Source organism: Bos indicus x Bos taurus, chromosome 9 (genome assembly GCF_003369695.1).
Source record: "Bos indicus x Bos taurus breed Angus x Brahman F1 hybrid chromosome 9, Bos_hybrid_MaternalHap_v2.0, whole genome shotgun sequence".
Lineage (NCBI taxonomy): Eukaryota > Metazoa > Chordata > Mammalia > Artiodactyla > Bovidae > Bos > Bos indicus x Bos taurus.
In genome coordinates, this window is record NC_040084.1 from 82,199,773 (window position 1) to 82,218,748 (window position 18,976).

General features: G+C 40.5%; 1 protein-coding gene across 1 annotated transcript in view; it reads left to right on the forward strand.

The window, feature by feature from the left end:
• Positions 1-18,660, forward strand: part of UTRN (utrophin) — a 557,360-nt gene extending 538,700 nt beyond the window's left edge. Inside the window, 6 exon segments of the mRNA XM_027551766.1 lie at positions 2,048-2,206; positions 2,562-2,802; positions 7,624-7,732; positions 9,206-9,304; positions 13,116-13,138; positions 16,650-18,660. Coding sequence (XP_027407567.1) covers positions 2,048-2,206; positions 2,562-2,802; positions 7,624-7,732; positions 9,206-9,304; positions 13,116-13,138; positions 16,650-16,658 — 640 coding nt within the window. The 3' untranslated portion in view covers positions 16,659-18,660.
• The last annotated feature ends 316 nt before the right edge of the window (positions 18,661-18,976 follow it).

An 18,976-nucleotide genomic window follows, 5' to 3' on the forward strand; every position in this document is an offset into this window, starting at 1 on the left:
AGGAGATGCAACCAGTCCATTCTGAAGGAAATCAGCCCTGGGCTTTCTTTGGAAGGAATGATGCTAAAGCTGAAACTCCAGTACTTTGGCCACCTCATGCGAAGAGTTGACTCACTGGAAAAGACTCTGATGCTGGGAGGGATTGGGGGCAAGAGGAGAAGGGGACGACAGAGGATGAGATGGCTAGATGGCATCACCGACTCGATGGACGTGAGTCTGAGTGATCTCTGGGAGTTGGTGATGGACAGGGGGGCCTGGCATGCTGGGATTCATGGGGTCGCAAAGAGTCAGACACGACTGAGCGACTGATCTGATCTGATGGGGATGCAAAGAGTCGGATACGACTGAGCGACTGACACTGACTGACTGGATTTCTAGTAAAAGAAGGAGAGGGATTCCAAGCTTGCTGGTAAGCATCTCCTTCCCATAAACATGTCAGTTTTGTCTACTCTCTCATGCTTCTGTTTCTGTCAGTTATTCCATTTGACCACATTATTAATGCATCTAGTCCATTAGACAAGAAATTAGAAAAGTGGGAGACCCCAAGTGAATTAAATGGAATTCCTTGTTTAATACAGAATGATTGATCCTAGAAATGATGTGCTGATAATATCAAATAGAATAAATACAGATATTTATAAATATCTACAATTATAATTTATATTAAGTTACCTAAATGAAAGAATGTAACATTTAGCCCCTTTGGGTTCAGTTCAGTTCAGTCGCTCAGTCGTGTCCGACTCTTTGCAACCCCATGAATCGCAGCACGCCAGGCCTCCCTGTCCATCACCAACTCCCGGAGATCACTCAGACTCACGTCCATCGAGTCAATGATGCCATCCAGCCATCTCATCCTCTGTCGTCCCCTTCTCCTCCTGCCCCCAATCTGTCCTAGCATCAGAGTCTTTTCCAGTGAGTCAACTCTTCGCATGAGGTGGCCAAAGTACTGGAATTTCAGCTTTAGCATCATTCCTTCCAAAGAACACCCAGGGCTGATCTCCTTTAGAATGGACTGGTTGGATCTCCTTGCAGTCCAAGGGACTCTCAAGAGTCTTCTCCAACACCACAGTTCAAAAGCATCAGTTCTTCGGGGCTCAGCTTTCTTCACAAAGCATTATAAAATTGCTTTCAACCACATGCTAAGATAGTAAAATCAAGTACTTGATTGGGACAGTGATTGCAAAATACTTGAAACTGGACAGTTTATAAATGACAAGCATTTTTTCTTATAGTTCTGGAGATTGAGAAGTCCAGGGTCAAGTAGCTAGTGGATTTAGTGTCTAATGAGGACCGCCTTCCTGGCTCATAGCTATCACCTTGTAGCTCCCTCACAGGGTATAAGGAGGAAGGGAGCTCTCTGGGATCTCTTTCATAAGGGCACTAATCATATTCATGGAGACTCCACTCTCATAACCTAATCACCCCCCAAAGGCCCCACCTCCACACATCTTTACACTGGGGATTAGGTTTCAACATGTGAATTTCAGGGAGGGGAAATAAACACTCAGACTGTAGCAATTTTTTTTTTTTTTGGCCATGCAATGTGAGGCATGTGAGGTCTAGTTCTCTGACCAGGGATCGGAACCCATGCCCCCTGAATTGAAAGCATGGAGCCTTAACCACTGAACCACTAGAGAAGTTCCTATAGCAGTTTATTTTTAGTTAACAATCTTTTAAGTTACTCTTTTGGCATTCAGTTTTTTAATTTTGCCTATAAAATCTTTTATATTAACTATGTAAGTGTTGTCCTTTATATACTTTGCTGAGTAAAATATCTCTTCTAAGTTTTGTGAGATACACATGCTAGACCAAGGCCAAGCATGAAATGTTGGTGTGTGTGTGTGTGTGTGTGTGTGTGTGTGTAGTGTACATACACTATCAGGTAAAATATCTTCCCAGAGTTTTAAAGGAAGATCATAGGGACGTTGAGTTTTAAGGCAGTAGAGCCTCAGCAGCCAGCCTGACCGTCATTGTTTCACTTCCTCTATGTCCAGCGACATCCACCTCCAAATGTGAGCCTTTGTGTGTGTCTGCTTTGCCACCTCAGGGAGGACGAGCATGCTCTCATCCAGCAGTACTGCCAGACGCTCGGAGGGGAGTCCCCAGTGAGCCAGCCCCAGAGTCCAGCGCAGATCCTGAAGTCAGTAGAAAGGGAAGAACGTGGAGAACTGGAGCGGATCATTGCCGACCTGGAGGAAGAACAAAGGTGTGATAGACTTCGGAGAAATGGGAAATCCTTTCATATGCACTTCCACATGGCCTTACCCATTCTTTTTTCAGGACTATTGTCCAGGAAATACAGTGGAGGCAAAGTTTCAGAGGTCATTAACACACTGGGCAGCTGGGTGCAGATTACAGCTACATTTTAGGGTTCAGGGGTGCTGTCTATTAGAACATCTATTTATTTAAAGCTACAGTTTTATTCATGCTTGCTTGTGTCATTGATAAATGTTTTTACCTATGAGGAAATAAGTAGTCTCGACTACATTTGGAGCTCATGGGCAATTTTGGAAAGAAGGTGATATGTCCAATACTAATTCCAGTTTTCGGTTCTCCACTAGAAATCTGCAGGTGGAATATGAGCAGCTGAAAGAGCAGCACTTGAGAAGGGGCCTCCCTGTCGGCTCCCCTCCAGACTCTGTTGTGTCCCCTCATCACACGTCTGAGGATTCAGAACTTATAGCAGAGGCGAAACTCCTCAGGCAGCACAAAGGTCGGCTGGAGGCTAGGATGCAGATTTTAGAAGATCACAACAAGCAGCTGGAGTCTCAGCTCCACCGACTTCGGCAGCTGCTAGAGCAGGTAGAGTGTGCAGAACCTGGCATCCCCTGTCCCCATGCCATCTGCCCTGGTCCCACGTCCCATGGGGCTCAGTCCCAGAGTCAGTAGGAAGATTCACTTCTCGTTTCTCCTCTCCATAGTTGATTTCAACTGGCTTAGAAATCCCTCTACAAACGTAAGCATTCAATCCTCACTGGCACCAAAAAAAAAAAAAAAATGCATTTTCCCAGCTTAAGATGGAATTCCTCATTCTTCTTTAACAATTAAATCTGTCTCAGCTCTGAATAGGTTAAGGGAAAAGATCCTATCACATACATCTGCATAAATTACATTTGGGAAACATCTGTGGGTATTAAGGGAAAGGAAGTGACCTGAACTCTTCACGCTAAAACCTCCTTCCCGTAAACTATTTTCAAGAAATTAAGTAACAGATGTTTATTAATTTTCAGCTATTATTTCCTCACATAGCACCATGTTTTATGGCAGTTGTTTGCAAACTTTCTTGACAATAAAAATACAATTTGCATTATGATGAATGCATACAAGTGTGATGAGTACAAAATGCTAATTGCTGTTATTAAAAAATGCTGCCTATTTCTATTTTTCTTCCCCCTCCTCCTCCCTTCTTCCTTCCTTTCCCTTCCTTCACCTCTTCCCTTTCATTTTTCATCTATCTTTCTTAGTGTTGGTCAGGCCCAATTTTATAACTCATGAGTGGATAATAGCCTGCGATTTTGAAACACACTGTTCTTTGGGATATAAAAGAAGCATCAGATATAGTTTCTGCAATCTTGTTAGGGACCATAACAAGATAGTATGATATATAACAAGATAATGTCATCTATAGAGACATACACCCTGTGGAGAATGAAGTAACTGGTTACATCCAGCAGCTGAAGAGCGGGGATCATGTCACAGAGCTAGTAGTGAAGATGTCTTTGCAGCAGGAAGAGCGGGGATCGTGTCACAGAGCTAGCAGTGAAGATGTCTTTGCAGCAGGTGTTTGATGTGAAGAATCCCAGACGATGGGCCTGGAACTTGCCTCTCCTGAAAAATCCCTGACACCCACATCCATGCTCTCTTTTGCTTTCTTCTCTGGCCCATGCAGTGTGAGGGGCCCCTAGACAGTGAATAGGAATGCTTTTCTCCAGAAATGATGTATGAATCAAAGGCAGAAACAACTTTCTCTCCAGTGATTTTCTCAAATTTTAGAAAACCATCTTTTCACAGTTGCTTAGCAGTATCTTTTAACGTGTCAGAATCATTCAAAACAGTGTAATTTTTGCGTTACCTATACAGCGGGCCACAGAACACCCCTTATCCTTTCTGAATGTCTGTCACTGTTTCAGACTTTGCGTGACACTGTTTGGGAGAAGGTTTGCTTAGAAACTGTGCATTATTTAGACTTTCCCCGAGGCCTGGCAGGCTTTCTTTTAGTCCTTTGTATATTAGGTTTTCACCTTGATGTCACTCCCATACAGCGGCAGAACTATATTGTCAATATTGTAAGTATGATGTTTCTGAATGGTGCCTGGACAAAGGATGACTTTTTCCTCGGACTCTCTTATTTAGAATATGAAGTTTGAGTATTAGGGACTTAGTGCACAGGTAGAAGTGCTGTGGAAGGCAGCTGTGCTTGAAAAGTTTGTTTTCTATAGCCTGTGATGCTCTGAACAGAGCCAAGGCTCTCCTGCTCACCCCCTGCCTCCCCCTACTCTCTTCCTCCCATTAAGACCGAGCTGCCTAATGGCTCATGAGCCTTCAGAATCGCACAGTAATGCTTTACAAGATATCGGATATCTAAATAGCTCTGTATATTCTAGACTATAAGGCTCTTATCTCTTCTTAATGACCTAGCATGAATGCCAAAAGTTGATGGAAAATTCAACTCTGATAGTAAAAACTAGCAAAACTGCCAGACTTCAGCTAATATAGATTTAATGGAAACAAACAGCATCAAAATCAATGGAACTTCTGCACTGCCTTTACAATGAATCACGCTTTTCTAATCTGACCATATACCTGTCAATGTATCCATCACCATTTCAAACTTCCTGCCTTTGTGAAGTATTTATTAGGTGTGTCAGATTCCTTTCTAATCACTACAGAAATACTAACTGATCACCTCCTTCACAACACATGATGTATCATGCAGATACCCTTATCACCAACCCTAATTTTTAAATTTAAAAAAATCTAGGTTTTTATAAACAAAAAAGAGATAGTTATAAAATTGCCTCAGAATTAGACAGCTCTGAGTGACCAAGTCTGTATCCAAGCAGCTGAATCCAACATCATGCTCTTCAAGCACAGGGAACTTTATTCAGTCCTCAGTAATGACCTATATGGGAATCTAAAGAGTGGGTATATGTACACATGTATAACTGACTCACTTTGCTGTACAGAAGAAGATAACACAACATTGTAAAGCAACTTCAAAAAAAAAAAAAAAACCAAAATCATACCCTTTCAGTTCAGTTCAGTTCAGTTGCTCAGTCGTGTCTGACTCTTTGCGACCCCATGAATCGCAGCACGCCAGGCCTCCCTGTCCATCACCAACTCCCGGAGTTCACTCAGACTCACGTCCATCGAGTCGGTGATGCCATCCAGCCATCTCATCCTCTGTCGTCCCCTTCTCCTCCTGCCCCCAATCCCTCCCAGCATCAGTCTTTTCCAATGAGTCAACTCTTTGCATGAGGTGGCCAAAGTTCTGGAGTTTCAGCTTTAGCATCATTCCTTCCAAAGAAATCCCAGGGCTGATTTCCTTCAGAATGGACTGGTTGGATCTCCTTGCAGTCCAAGGGACTCTCAAGAGTCTTCTCCAACACCACAGTTCAAAAGCATCAATTCTTCAGTGCTCAGCTTTCTTCACAGTCCAACTCTCACATCCATACATGACCACAGGAAAAACCATAGCCTTGACTAGACGAAACTTTGTTGGCAAAGTGATGTCTCTGCTTTTCAATATGCTATGTAGGTTGGTCATAACTTTCCTTCCAAGGAGTAAGCGTCTTCTAATTTCATGGCTGCAGTCACCATTGCAGTGATTTTGGAGCCCAGAAAAATAAAGTCTGACACTGTTTCCACTGTTTCCCCATCTATTTCCCATGAAGTGATGGGACCGGATGCCATGATCTTAGTTTTCTGAATGTTGAGCTTTAAGCCAACTTTTTCACTCTCCACTTTCACTTTCATCAAGAGGCTTTTGAATTCCTCTTCACTTTCTGCCATAAGGGTGGTGTCATCTGCATATCTGAGGTTACTGATATTTCTCCCGGCAATCTTGTTTCCAGCTTGTGCTTCTTCCAGCCCAGCGTTTCTCATGATGTACTCTGCATAGAAAGAGGGTAAATAAGCAGAGTGACAATATACAGCCTTTTGCATACAGGTTTCTCAAGAGGCAGGTCAGGTGGTCTGGTATTCCCATCTCTTGAAGAATTTTCCACAGTTTATTGTGATCCACACAGTCAAAGGCTTTGGCATAGTCAATAAAGCAGAAATAGATGTTTTTCTGGAACTCTTGCTTTTTTGATGATCCAGTGGATGTTGGCAATTTGACCTCTGGTTCCTCTGCCTTTTCTAAAACCAGCTTGAACATCTGGAAGTTCGCAGTTCACCTGTTGCTGAAGCCTGGCTTGGAGAATTTTGAGCATGACTTTACTAGCGTGTGAGATGAGTGCAATTGTGCGGTAGTTTGAGCATTCTTGGGCATTGCCTTTCTTTGGGATTGGAATGAAAACTGACCTTTTCCAGTCCTGTGGCCACTGCTGAGTTTTCCACATTTGCTGGCATATTGAGTGCAACACTTTCACAGCATCATCTTTCAGGATTTGAAATAGCTCAACTGGAATTCCATCACCTCCACTAGCTTTGTTCATAGTGATGCTTTCTAAGGCCCACTTGACTTCACATTCCAGGATGTCTGGCTCTAGGTCAGTAATCACACCATCGTGATTATTTTGGTCATGAAGATCTTTTTTGTACAGTTCTTCTGTGTATTATTGCCATCTCTTCTTAATATCTTCTGCTTCTGTTAGGTCCATACCATTTCTGTCATTTATTGAGCCCATCTTTGCTTGAAATGCTCCCTTGGTATCTCTGATTTTCTTGAAGAGATCTCTAGTCTTTCCCATTCTGTTGTTTTCCTCTGTTTCTTTGCATTGGTCGCTGAGGAAGGCTTTATTATCTCTCCTTGCTATTCTTTGGAACTCTGCATTCAGATACTTACCTCTTTCCTTTTCTCCTTTGCTTTTCACTTCTCTTTTTTTCACAGCTATTTGTAAGGCCTCCTCAGACAGCCATTTTGCTTTTTTGCATTTCTTTTCCATGGGGATGGTCTTGATCCCTGTCTCCTGTACAATGTCACGAACCTCTGTCCATAGTTCATCAGGCACTCTATCATACCCTTTACCACTCTCCAATATTGCTCTTAAATATTGATTTAAGTTAAAAAATTAGCATAATTTTTAAATTAGATATATTTACTGAATGGGAAGCAGTGTTAATTTTAAAGATGAATGAAACATGTTTCCAAAATCGCTTGGTTGACGTAAAAGTAATAGAACAATTGAGGGAATGACCCTGACATTGATAGGTAAATCCTGCCAAATAACCAAGTGAATCCTTCAAAGTTCTCAGATCCAAAGGGAAGGACCATTTGGTCCTCAGCTGAACACTAGTGAGTCCACCAACTGACGTTAAAGTGTATTTGAAAATGACTGAGGGTGAAGGATGTTATGTGATTTAATTATCCATAGTTGGGGAAGGGCAGTTAGAAACAGAAATGTTTTCTTTAATCACTTTTTGAATCTCTTCAATTTTAACCTCTGAATGTGATTTCAGCCTGAATCTGATTCGCAAATCAATGGCGTCTCCCCTTGGGCTTCCCCTCAGCAGTCGGCACTGAACTACTCGCTGGATCCAGACCCGGGCCCGCAGTTCCACCAGGCAGGTCTGTGTCCGCAAGACTCGGCTACTCTCTCCCCTGCTCTACCCTGGGCTTTGCCATTTGTGCGCTTTTCATTTTAAATAACATTCTTGCACATGCCGGCCTTAAGCATAAGGGAATTCGTATTCTCTTTCATCTCAGCTGAGTACAAAGCCATTTTAACAATACTGAAAAAAGCAAGCATTTTAGAATAATAAACTATAATGCAGTTGTTTGTGTAAGGTGTAGTAGTGAATCGAATTTTGATGAGAGAGGAGAAAGAGCTCCTTCCTTTTGGGATGAGCAACAATTTACTTTGTTCTTTGCCTTAGGAATGATTTTTTTTTTTCAATAAACTTCTGTCTCTGAAATTTCATAGTTGTACACATTCAGAATAAACGACTAAAGAATATCACACCAAATATAGTTTTCTCTGCCCAGGGCTGGGGACTCAGTATTCTGCTTTCTCCGTCCTAGTTCCCCGAGACATTTCTGCCTCAGCCACCCCTATCTGAGGCTGAAGTCCCACCTAGCCTGTCCTTGGTCACAATGGGGACCTGTCACTGCTGCGAGGATGGGCTCTGTCAACCAGGAATTCTGGAATGACATTTTGTTATTGATGAAATTAAGCTCTAAAATCCTACTGAGAACCCCATACTTGAACCAAAATAATTTGTTAATGGGAATCCTTTTGCTGCATGTATCAGAGGAAAACCTAAAATAGTGAAATTATTTTAAATTGTTAAATAAGAGAATTATTTTGCTATTGATTATAGACTAAATAAACAGCAAAATAGAAAGTGTCTTATAAAATACTTCTAACTTTGTAGCAGTGTAAGCTAGCCTATGCTGAAGTCTCCATAAAGAAGGAAGGAAAAAATTGATGGAATATATTTCTCATATGAAAATATACTTGATGGGCTTCCCTGGTGGCTCAGTGGTAAATAATCCTCCTGTCAATGCAGGAGACACAGGTTCAATCCCTAGTCTGGGAAGATCCCATATGCCACAGAGAAACTAATCAGCCCTTGCACCACAACTATTGAACCTGTGTTCTGGAGCCTGGGAGCTGCAACTACCGAAATTTGCAATGCCCTGGAGCCTGTGCTCCGCAACTAGAGAAAAGCCCACATGCAGTAACGAAGACCCAGCACAGCCAAAAATAAATAGAGTTATTTTTAAAATAGCTGTGCAAAATAGTGGAATTCTAACTAAGAAATAATATGACCCCATTACTTATTTTTCACTTGTGAATTTTCCCCTGGCACTTGAATTCTTTCTATAGAAACATCTAATACATTTTAATTATGTAAAATTCTGTTACCAGAAATTAATGCAAAAGTGATTTTGGAATTTCCCCCTAAAATTATTCTTTGCAAGGAGACTATTTTCACACTGATGTTTAGAGGCCAGTACTGGCATTTTCCCCCCACAGTTGGGTTTTAGTGGAAGACCGGACGTTAATCTGAGAGCGTCTGTTGTTCTTTGTATCTGCAGGCACGGCGGCAGAGGAGCCGCTGGCACCCCCTCATGACACCAGCACAGACCTCACAGAGGTCATGGAGCAGATCAACAGTACGTTTCCATCCTGTTGCCGTGAGTATGAAAGATCGTAATGCCGCTACTATGCTTTTTCCTTCCATTTCTTTTTTCCTGTGTGAGGCCCTTTGTCTTCTTTGGTGAGATAACAGCAATATTGGAAGCGAGACTGAACATTATTTGAAGATAAATCAAGCTTTCCATATGTCAGCAAGGCAAACAAAGCCCAACCTGGATGCCATCACATCCCAGGGTGGAGGGCCAGTGCCACCCTGCTCTTTGAGATCCTTTGATCTGCCCTGTGATCGACAACCTGGGGCACATAAAACAAGTCTGTCTTTAAGGAGAAATTATCCTCTTCAGTGCAGGCCATAGTAAGAAAGGTGTATTTCTCCAAAAGAGTGTTTTTTGTGGTATGCCAGACAAAGTCTGAAAATAGCTTTTTCTAAGTCATTCCTTCTCTTTTCTTCAGATATTGTCTTCTGATGTCATCAAGTTCAGATGTAAAAAGGGATTATTTTCAATTTCACACCCCACCCCCCATCTTTTGTTTTGGTGTGGGTTTTGTTTTGTTTTTATTATTTTTTTTAGGTTCATGGGTTCTTTTCTCAAGGAATAAAATAGTCACTGTAAGAAAGGCCAAACAATTTAAAGCATGGCAGATTATGACCCTGTGAATTCTCCATATGAACAACCAAGAGCCAGAAAATAACCAAATAAAAATCCCAGAGGAAACTGTATGATTGTTATTTATTGATTTTTTTCCCTAAACATTTTGTCTTCAGCACCTTGGCATCTTGCAGTTTCTACTGAGCTGTCAGCAAAAACATTTCTGTTGTTTCAAACAAACAGCTTACTGTACATACATACACACCACTTAATGCTGCAATTATATTTTAAATAATATTTTAAAGAAATCAGAATATATTATTTAAAAATTTATATTTATAATTTTAGGGTGATTAGCTCTAGTCAGCCATTACACTAAGATTTTAGTACTGCACCTCAGGTGGTGCTAGTGCTGAAGAAGCCACCCACGTGCCAATGCAGGAGACATAATAGACTCGGGTTCAATTCCTGGATTGGGAAGATTCCCTGGAATAAGAAATGGCAGCCCACTCCAGGATTCTTGCCTGGAGAATCCCATGAAAAGAAGAGTCTGGCAGGCTATGGTCCATGGGATTGCAAAGGGTTGGACACAACTCAAGTGACTTAGCTCAGCACAGCACTATTATATATTATTCATCATATATATATAGTATATAAAACAGCCTGTCATTACACCCCTTTCCATCCTCTCCTCAGAAAATACCACTTTAAATGACAGTAAAGAGTCTTTATACTTTGATAATATAAAAATCTCCCCAGATAGGGATAGCTTTTCATAAAAATAAAAACATAAATTGATTTATTTATGAAATTGACATATACTTTTAAATTCTGCCTGGATTGATTAAACTTTTTTTTTTTTTAATGGATGTAAAATAGAAATGAGCACCTGCCGCAAATTTGGTGCCCAATATATTTCTGGATTGAATGAGTGAATGAATGAATAATAAAATTTTCCTTTTGGGAAGGAAGGTTTAATTGATAGTACTAGATAGTACTTAGAAGGTTCTGTTGGATTCCTTTGCTTTGTTGCCCCTTTTAAGCTGTACAAGCTAGCAAATACTTTAATAAGCCTTTGCATTTCCAAAGCTTCAGTTCATTTCAGTCGCTCAGTGATGTCTGACTCTTTGCGACCCCATGGACTGCAGCATGCCAGGCTTCCCTGTCCATCACAAACTCCCAAAGCTTACTGACCATCTTTGGAGAGTTTTTGAAAGCAAATCGGATTGGCATCCTCCCAATGCCAAGCCAATCCCCTGTAACTAATGAGAACTTTAAAATTGCTGGTCACCAGCATACAGTGAATTGATCTGCATGTTAATCTTGACTTTTGATCCTTTGTGAATTAAACATTAGCATGGTCACAAGCGAATTTCCCCTCCTGGCACTCTTGGAATTAAAATGAAACTGTATTCTTAAATCCTAATTGTATGAATTGTCTAGTTAAACATGACTTTTTTTTCTTGCTGTGTCTGTATATTGTTGCACATAACACTTTAGAATTCCTCTATCTTGGATTAATGTCCCAGTTGGTCCTGATAGCATCCTTGAATTATGGCCTTTTAAAGTTTTCTTTTAATTATGTATGTTGAGTTTCAGAGCAGAGACGCAAGCATTTCCATCTCTTCCTGACAAGGAGTTAATGAAGGGAATGTAATCGTGTTGCCTATTAACTGATATACTAAAATTTCCATTGACTGCCGTAACTAATTTTTTCAGTGTAACATCATTTTGTTGTTGTTTTTTTCTTTTATGTCATCCAAATATACAAGATGCTAGTAGTAAGCTGAATATTATTTTCACTAATAGACTAACAAATGCTTTTTAAATTATTTTTTTTATCTGCAGGCATATTCTTACTGTGAATTGCCTATATTTATTGAGCTTGATTGACATTCATCAAAACTTCAAGACCTACTAAAATACAATGATTTCCTGATTTCTTTAAAATATGTATTTTATGATTTGTTCAAGAGGGTACTTGTAGCCTTTATTTAATAAGAGGCTACAGGGTTAAAATGTTGATTTGCAGCAAAACAGATTTGATTTCTGTTTGGATTCGGCTGTTTGTTACTGAAAAGAGAAGCTTACCTCTGCCTATGGTATACTTCATGCTCATGCAACTAAGCTTTCCCTCAAAAGGGTGTAGTTCTGTGCAAGTGTAATTCCCCTGTGTAAGGAAGTCCACTCTTTTTTCCCTGATATAACTTACACAATTGGTAGGACTTGATTATTCCCCCCAATACTACTGGGGTGCACACTTTCCCTCCAGGGCATCATAAGAAGCTTCCGCTTCTTGCTCTATCTTTTTCTCATGAAGCACCTACTGTGTGGTCACAGGTTTTTTGTTTGTTGTTTGTTTCCCTTCAAAAAGGGGGAAACAAAAAAATAGAATGATGAAAGTAGTCACATGCTGTTTGATTAGGGACGATCTTTAATGACCCAGAACAGATGCTACCATCATAAGCAGTGGAGCGCCTCTCTCTCCCAGGGCTGAGTACCAGTTCAGAAATTGTGAGATGTCACAGTGAAAGGGAGAGATGAAACCTCAGAGGCCTTAGAGAAGAGCTGTGCTAGTGGCTGCCCTTTCAGGTCGTACTGGATCAGCTTCACTGCACATGCCCTCTGCCACCAAGGAGGAGCTGAGCTGCTCAGATGCAAAGGCAAATTAGGCACCATATTCTAACTTATCTCATGCTCTTAACTTAGCCCATGGAAGGCACAGGATTAACCCAAGTTCCTACAAGACTTCTGAGTGCTGAGGACTAGGCTACTGCCACCATCTTCCTGGTCTTTGGGGTAAGGGTGGCAGAAACTAAAGACTCTGGCCCTGGCATTTCCTTAATGACTTCTTGGTCAGAATTTGTACTATTCAGGAGAATATACAGAATTTTCTCTGTTCTAATGCATAAACCAAATATATGGCATGATTTCAGTGGGAAATTTTGAGTTTTTTTTGCAAAACTAATTATTCACTGAATGCTTTAGCATGTACTGCTTTGAGAGAGCTGGCGTATCTTTTGCATATTTTGGTGGAATTTTTATTTCTTAAAGCACATGGGATATGAAAAGCTAAGTAGGGAAACTAGCCCTGTTGAAGCATCTGGCCAAAAAAAAAAAAAACTTCCCCAAAGCTCTTTCTTATTTTCTTATTAATATCCATTTAACAGCTGGGAATGGTGCAGTTTACACTTTTGCATGCATAAAAGGGAGAACCACAGAAATGCCTGCAGTTGACTGTTTTTGTTTTCTCTTTCAGCGAATCTCCCCAGCAGGCCACAGGTAAGAGTTCATGGGTTGACTGGTTTAGGTGTTACAGATTATAACTTGGAGTAAGCAATTAGTGGGACTTCCCTGGTGATCTAGTGGTTAAGACTGTGCTTCCAATGCAGAGTCAGGGTTCGATCCCTGTTCAGGGAACTAAGATCCCACATGCTTTACAGGATGGCCGGTTTGCTTTTTTATTTTTTTTTTTCCTTTCTTTATTTAAAAATAAAATGTTTAAGCGATTACCTACTGTTGATTTTTGATTTTTGCTATATTTTCACCTTATGAAAATAGAGAATTGAAATTCTTTTATGCTATAAATGTGCATTCAGAGTCCATGAACCATGCTCTGTTTTTATTTAGGGACAGAATGTTTTCCTGTTAGACCCCTTTCTTCTCATTTCTTGGTAGAACCATGATATGGAGTTTATCCCTTGGCTTCCTGCTAGTGGACAGGACCCTCCTGCACAGCCCACTCGCAATGCCTACCAGCCCTGCCCTAGGACATGATTTCTCCCTGTTTTGCTCTTTACTTACTTCATATCCTGTGCTTGATGAGAGTACGTGAAATGCTGCTCTGACACTATGCAGTCAGTGTTTGTCTTTATACTGGTGCCCTTGCTTACTGCCTATGTTGCATACAGCCGCAGTTTAAGAGCTCTGCAAGGCTGGAGAAACCACGTGTGCAGTTGATAACAGACCAGTGACATGCTTGTGAAGGTAGTCAGGAGACAGACCTGTAGGTTTGCTTCTCCACATTCTGATACCATGAGCTAATGGAAACAAGGTTTAGGGGGTCCTAGTGGGCTTCCTGGGTGGCTCAGTGGATAAAGAACCTACCTGCCATGCAGATGCTGGAGATATTAATTTGATTCCTGGGTTGGGGAGATCCCCTAGAGGAAGGTACAGCAACCCACTCCAGTATTCTTGCCTGGAGAATCCCATGGACAGAGGAGCCTGGCAGGCTACAGTCCATGGGGTCACAAAGAGTTGGACGTGACAAGTGACCAAGCACAGCACAGCACTGTTGATTTATTCCCCATGTAAATAAGGAAACTTGCTTGACATGTTAGTTGATTTGGTACAGCAGTTTGTCAGCCTGAGGAGGGGAACCCTCCCACGCCAGTTTTTCCAGATGCCCCAATTGCCAGATCTTTTGTGTTCTAACAGCTTTTTAGTGAAAGTTGCTCAGTCGTGTCCAACTCTTTGTGACCCCATGAACTATACAGTCCATGGAGTTTTCCAGGCCAGGATACTGGAGTGGGTAGCTATTCCCTTCTCTAGGGGATCTTCCTGACCCAGGAAGCAAACCAGGGTCTTCACATTGCACGTGGATTCTTTACCAGTTGAGCCACCAGGGAAGCCCAAAGTGAAAGTCGCTCAGTAGACTCAAGCCTTTAATAGTTCTATGTGCTATGTAAAATTATCCCAGATAGGTTTAGCTGACAGGGTTCTCCCAAACATGTACTTCAGATAGCTACCGCAGAACATGGACTTAAAAGCCATGCCTGGGGCAGTACACAAAGCTGCTTTTGTTACTCTGAGGGGAGAAGATTTTGATTTTTCATTTAAGAATTTGCTGAGAACTGTTGGCAGATATAGCCCATGTGTTTTTCAGTATTTTCCTTATCAGCTAGTCTTAGAAATAGTGTGTCCCAAGACCACAGTAAATCTTTGGAGAACATTTTTCCTCATGCACTGTTTATGAATCTTTTTGAAACCGTGAACCCTCTGATTGTGCTACTGCCTTAATGGCCCAAGAGGCTGAGATATTAAGGAGAAGTACCAATGGTTCATCTTTAGTAACTGGAGGGAACACAAGGGAATATGAAGTAGATCAGTGGCTGTGGTGTGACAGCCTGTGAGAAGGAAGAACCTTATCCCAGAGAGCAGAAGTCTTGTGATTGTTCTGTTGTCTTAGTGAATCAGAAGCAGGGGCTTCAGCAGAGAGTGAGGCTGGGGAGGAGGCCTTGGAGGTATGAGGAGAGACTGGAAGATGTGCAGTAGCTGCTTGGAGCTGAGGAGAGTATGTGGAAACAGAGTGACTGCCAGGTAGCATTAAAGGCCACTACTTGCTTGCCTGTGAATTTAACTTGAGGCCTGTCTGCAGGACTATGTGTTGCCCTTCAGCCTCATTCAAGTTCATGGGCACTGGCACCAGAGTAGGCCAAGTATTGCATTTAACTTGAAATTTATTGCATTTAAGTTGAAGTAGTTGTTTGGCCAAGAGAGTACAACAGTTCAAGGGAAGAGGCAGAGGAGCGATGATAATGCTTGCACCCAAGTCTGGTAGGAAGAACAGTGAGGATGCAATAGGTGTGGGAGACAGGAAATCTGTAGGCCATAGTACCAGAGGATGAGTGAAGTTTGGGTCCTAGTGGAAGTAAGCTGGAAAGGTACAGGTGGGTTGTCAGAAAGGGGGATGATTGAAATTGAAATATTGGAAGGGATGCAGGTGTTGGCAGTCATCCAGATTTGAGACTTTGCGTGGAAGGCTGAGAAAGGGTGAAGGATAGATTCTGGGAGGAGTGGAGCTCAAGGAGCTAAGAGGCCACAGGTTTGGAGAAACCATCTATGTATTGAAATCATGAACATTTTAAACCAATGAATGACAGCCATTTTTTCTTCAAGAGGTAAGGGGACATGAGCTTAGAGCTGCATAGTGGGTGGTATGGTTTGATGACAAGAGATTCAAAGCTGGGTACTTTAAGGAAGGAGAGAGAGAAAAGGCCCTGAAAATCACAATATGAACCTATCCCATATCTGAGGAGTGTGAGAGATGAAAAACAGTCCTATGTAAAGAAGTCCTTTCTTTCTATGGAGGAAGCTGTGCCTTTAGGGAGATGTAGATATCCATTAGAGCAAGCCAGTGAAAGATGCATTTAGAGAAGAGTTTGATGACATAGATTTTAATGATAATGGACCCAACCATTTGACCTCTGAAAGGTTGATGCCACTCCTCTGAGTGTGACCTGGATTTCTATCCTTCCTTGCCTCTGTACATTAGCGCTGAGCCTTTAACTGGCACCATCGCACACCCTTGAACTGTGATTCCTGTCTTGAGTTCTTATTGTCTGGATCCCAGCTGGGATCCAGCTGGTACCCTGGAATTGTCCAGGGTACCAATTCTGCAGAAGACCTCCCACAGACCCTCAGAGGAACACAGAGTGCTTGCACCAACCTAATTCAGTCAACATTAGTACCTCTCAGGAAAAAAAAAAAGAAAAGACAAATCGTCTCAGTTTTAACTTGGTTTCCAGCCTGGACAAGAGAAAAGTCTTCCAGACTTCCTCTATATCAGCTGAGTTGATGAAAAGCAGGCTATGAAACTTTATGATGAAAGCAAAGGATTTCATTCCAGGAACAAAAGTCAGGTGGGAGTAAAGTATCCCCATTGAATGTAGCAAAAGAGGGCTTGTCTATGCTGAAAGAAGCACTTTTATTTTTTTAAGAGTTGACAGGTCTCTGCTACCTGTAATGCCTTCTGTAAATGTTGTTCTGACAGTGCTATTTTCTCTTCCCACAGGCAATGTGAAGTATTCATCTAGCCAACCAACATTTCTTGATTTACAGTGTTGCCCTTTTCAGCAAATGCCAGTGTCAAGTTCCATTTAATCAGAAGCTCCATGGCTCTTTGAATTATGCTGTTGAGTGCTGACTGTGTGTTCTACTGAAGGAGTAAAACACTGACTATCCAAAGAGGAAAGGATATTTTGTTTTTATAATAATCATATGTTATTGTTTTCTTCTTCCCTTTCTATGCAACTGTAAATTAATGAACAGAATGGTATTTGGAAATGGAAATACATTTGTCACTGATTTGTATACTGTATACAGTATTGGGAAAGTGGGTGGGGGGTTTCTAATATGAGACCTTCTTTTTAATAACCGTGAACAAATGCATCAGAATTAGAAGACAGTTTTACATTTTTACATTCCTTCATATTAACCTTGTACAATAACTTCATTTGTTTCTTTGACTCTTTTACCATTATGTTTTGGTTATTTATAATTCATAAGCCACATGACCAAATAGATTTTATTTGTTTCCATGATTTGGCCAAATTAATAACTTCATATATGTCAATCAAATATTATATGTTTATGGATTAGGCTACAGCTCTGTGTATACTATTTAACTTTACTTCACATCATACACTTATTTCTTTAGTGACCACTTGGATAACCGCAATAAAAATCCTGTGGGCCTAACAGGCATTTCTATTGGGATTTTTTTCCCCTTGTCTTTTATCTCCCTGCTCTATATAAGTTGGTGTTGATTTCTTTATTTATTTTATGTCCCAATCTGTATGACAGAATTATAATAATCTCAAAGATTATTTTACCAAAGGTTGCCCATTTAAGCATATTTTCATTTTGACACAGAAACAAGATTTGGTCCAACTTTTCCTAGTTCCCAGGTCTTGATTTTCATCATTCAGTACACAGCAGACCTGTACCTAATTGTGATACCAAAATCCATGGCTGTCTTTAGTTCCCTTTGAAGAAATTTTGATGGTTGTTTATGTCTCTAATATATTCAAGCCCTCAATGATTCTTGAAACCCCCGGTTATTTTCCTTCTGAAAGCAGACACAAATTTAATGAATGTCTCATTTTACTTTTTGAAGGAATAGCTTGTTATATTACCCTTCATTTGACCAATGCATTTGGGAACGATGTTTATCAAAAGCCTGTATCACTGCTTCTATAGAAGAATGAAATTAATGCTTAGATGGTGGAATCCTGGCTTACACCTTTGAGTGCATTCAGTTAGGTATTTGGTTCAGCTCCTGATTTAACATTTATTTGGTTCAGTTTAAACATGCCATGTCATTTACCAAATGTAAAGAAACCAAAAAAAAAAAAAAAAGTAAAAATAATGTGTTTTGATTGAAGCATATGTGCTTTAAAACATCAGGACATTTTAACTTTGAGTTCTCTTTAACTGGGATCTGGCCAGAAGGAGGCTTAAAGTTAGAAATTCCTATTCTTTAGAATAGGTTGGGTGGGTTGGGGGGCAAGGGTGTCTATTTGCAGTAAAGATATTTTGAGAAGAAGAAAATTGTTTTATATAAGAGGAAAGCCATGACCACCTTTCTACCTCAGATCCATCTTCATCCATCGCGTTGGAAATAGCTTTATGCCGCTGCAGTTTGAAAAATCTAGAGCTTCTATCAGATCACATCATACCCAGTAAAAATACCTATTTAAAGAAAAAAAATTCCCTGAACTCTGAACTACAAGTTGTAGATTTGGTGTCTTCCTTGTCCTTCCTTTGAAAAGTTATGTATTAATTTTTTTTCTGCCTGTAATTGTGTGCAACATGTTCTCTATCTGCTATTAAGGAAAAGCTACATAAAACACTACATTGTAACCTTTTAAGTAACGGTAAATATAAAGAAATATATTGCAGTAACAAGGGGAAATAAGTATGTAGTTCTTTTGAAATACGTGGTAAAGAACTAATCATAGACTATCATCTAAACTGGTTACATGTTGTATTTTTCATCCTGAATAAAAGTAATTTTAACACAAGGTGACTTTGATATTCTTCAGTGGTGTCTACTGATAGACTTAGAACTTTGAATGTATGATTATGAAAATAAAATAGAAAGACAGCCTATATCCTGATAATCTACATGTGTTCCTGCAGTTTCTCTCATACGCCCTAATACATTCTTTCTTACTCTCACTGTCTCACTTTCTCTTTCTCTGTGTTTCTCTCTTCTCTCTTATATATATATACATAATTCTCAATTTTCTTTACAGATAGGTTAGGGAAAAATAATATTGGATGTTAAAAATATATATGTGAAACCTATTTAGCTTTTGTTTTAATATCTTAGATGCT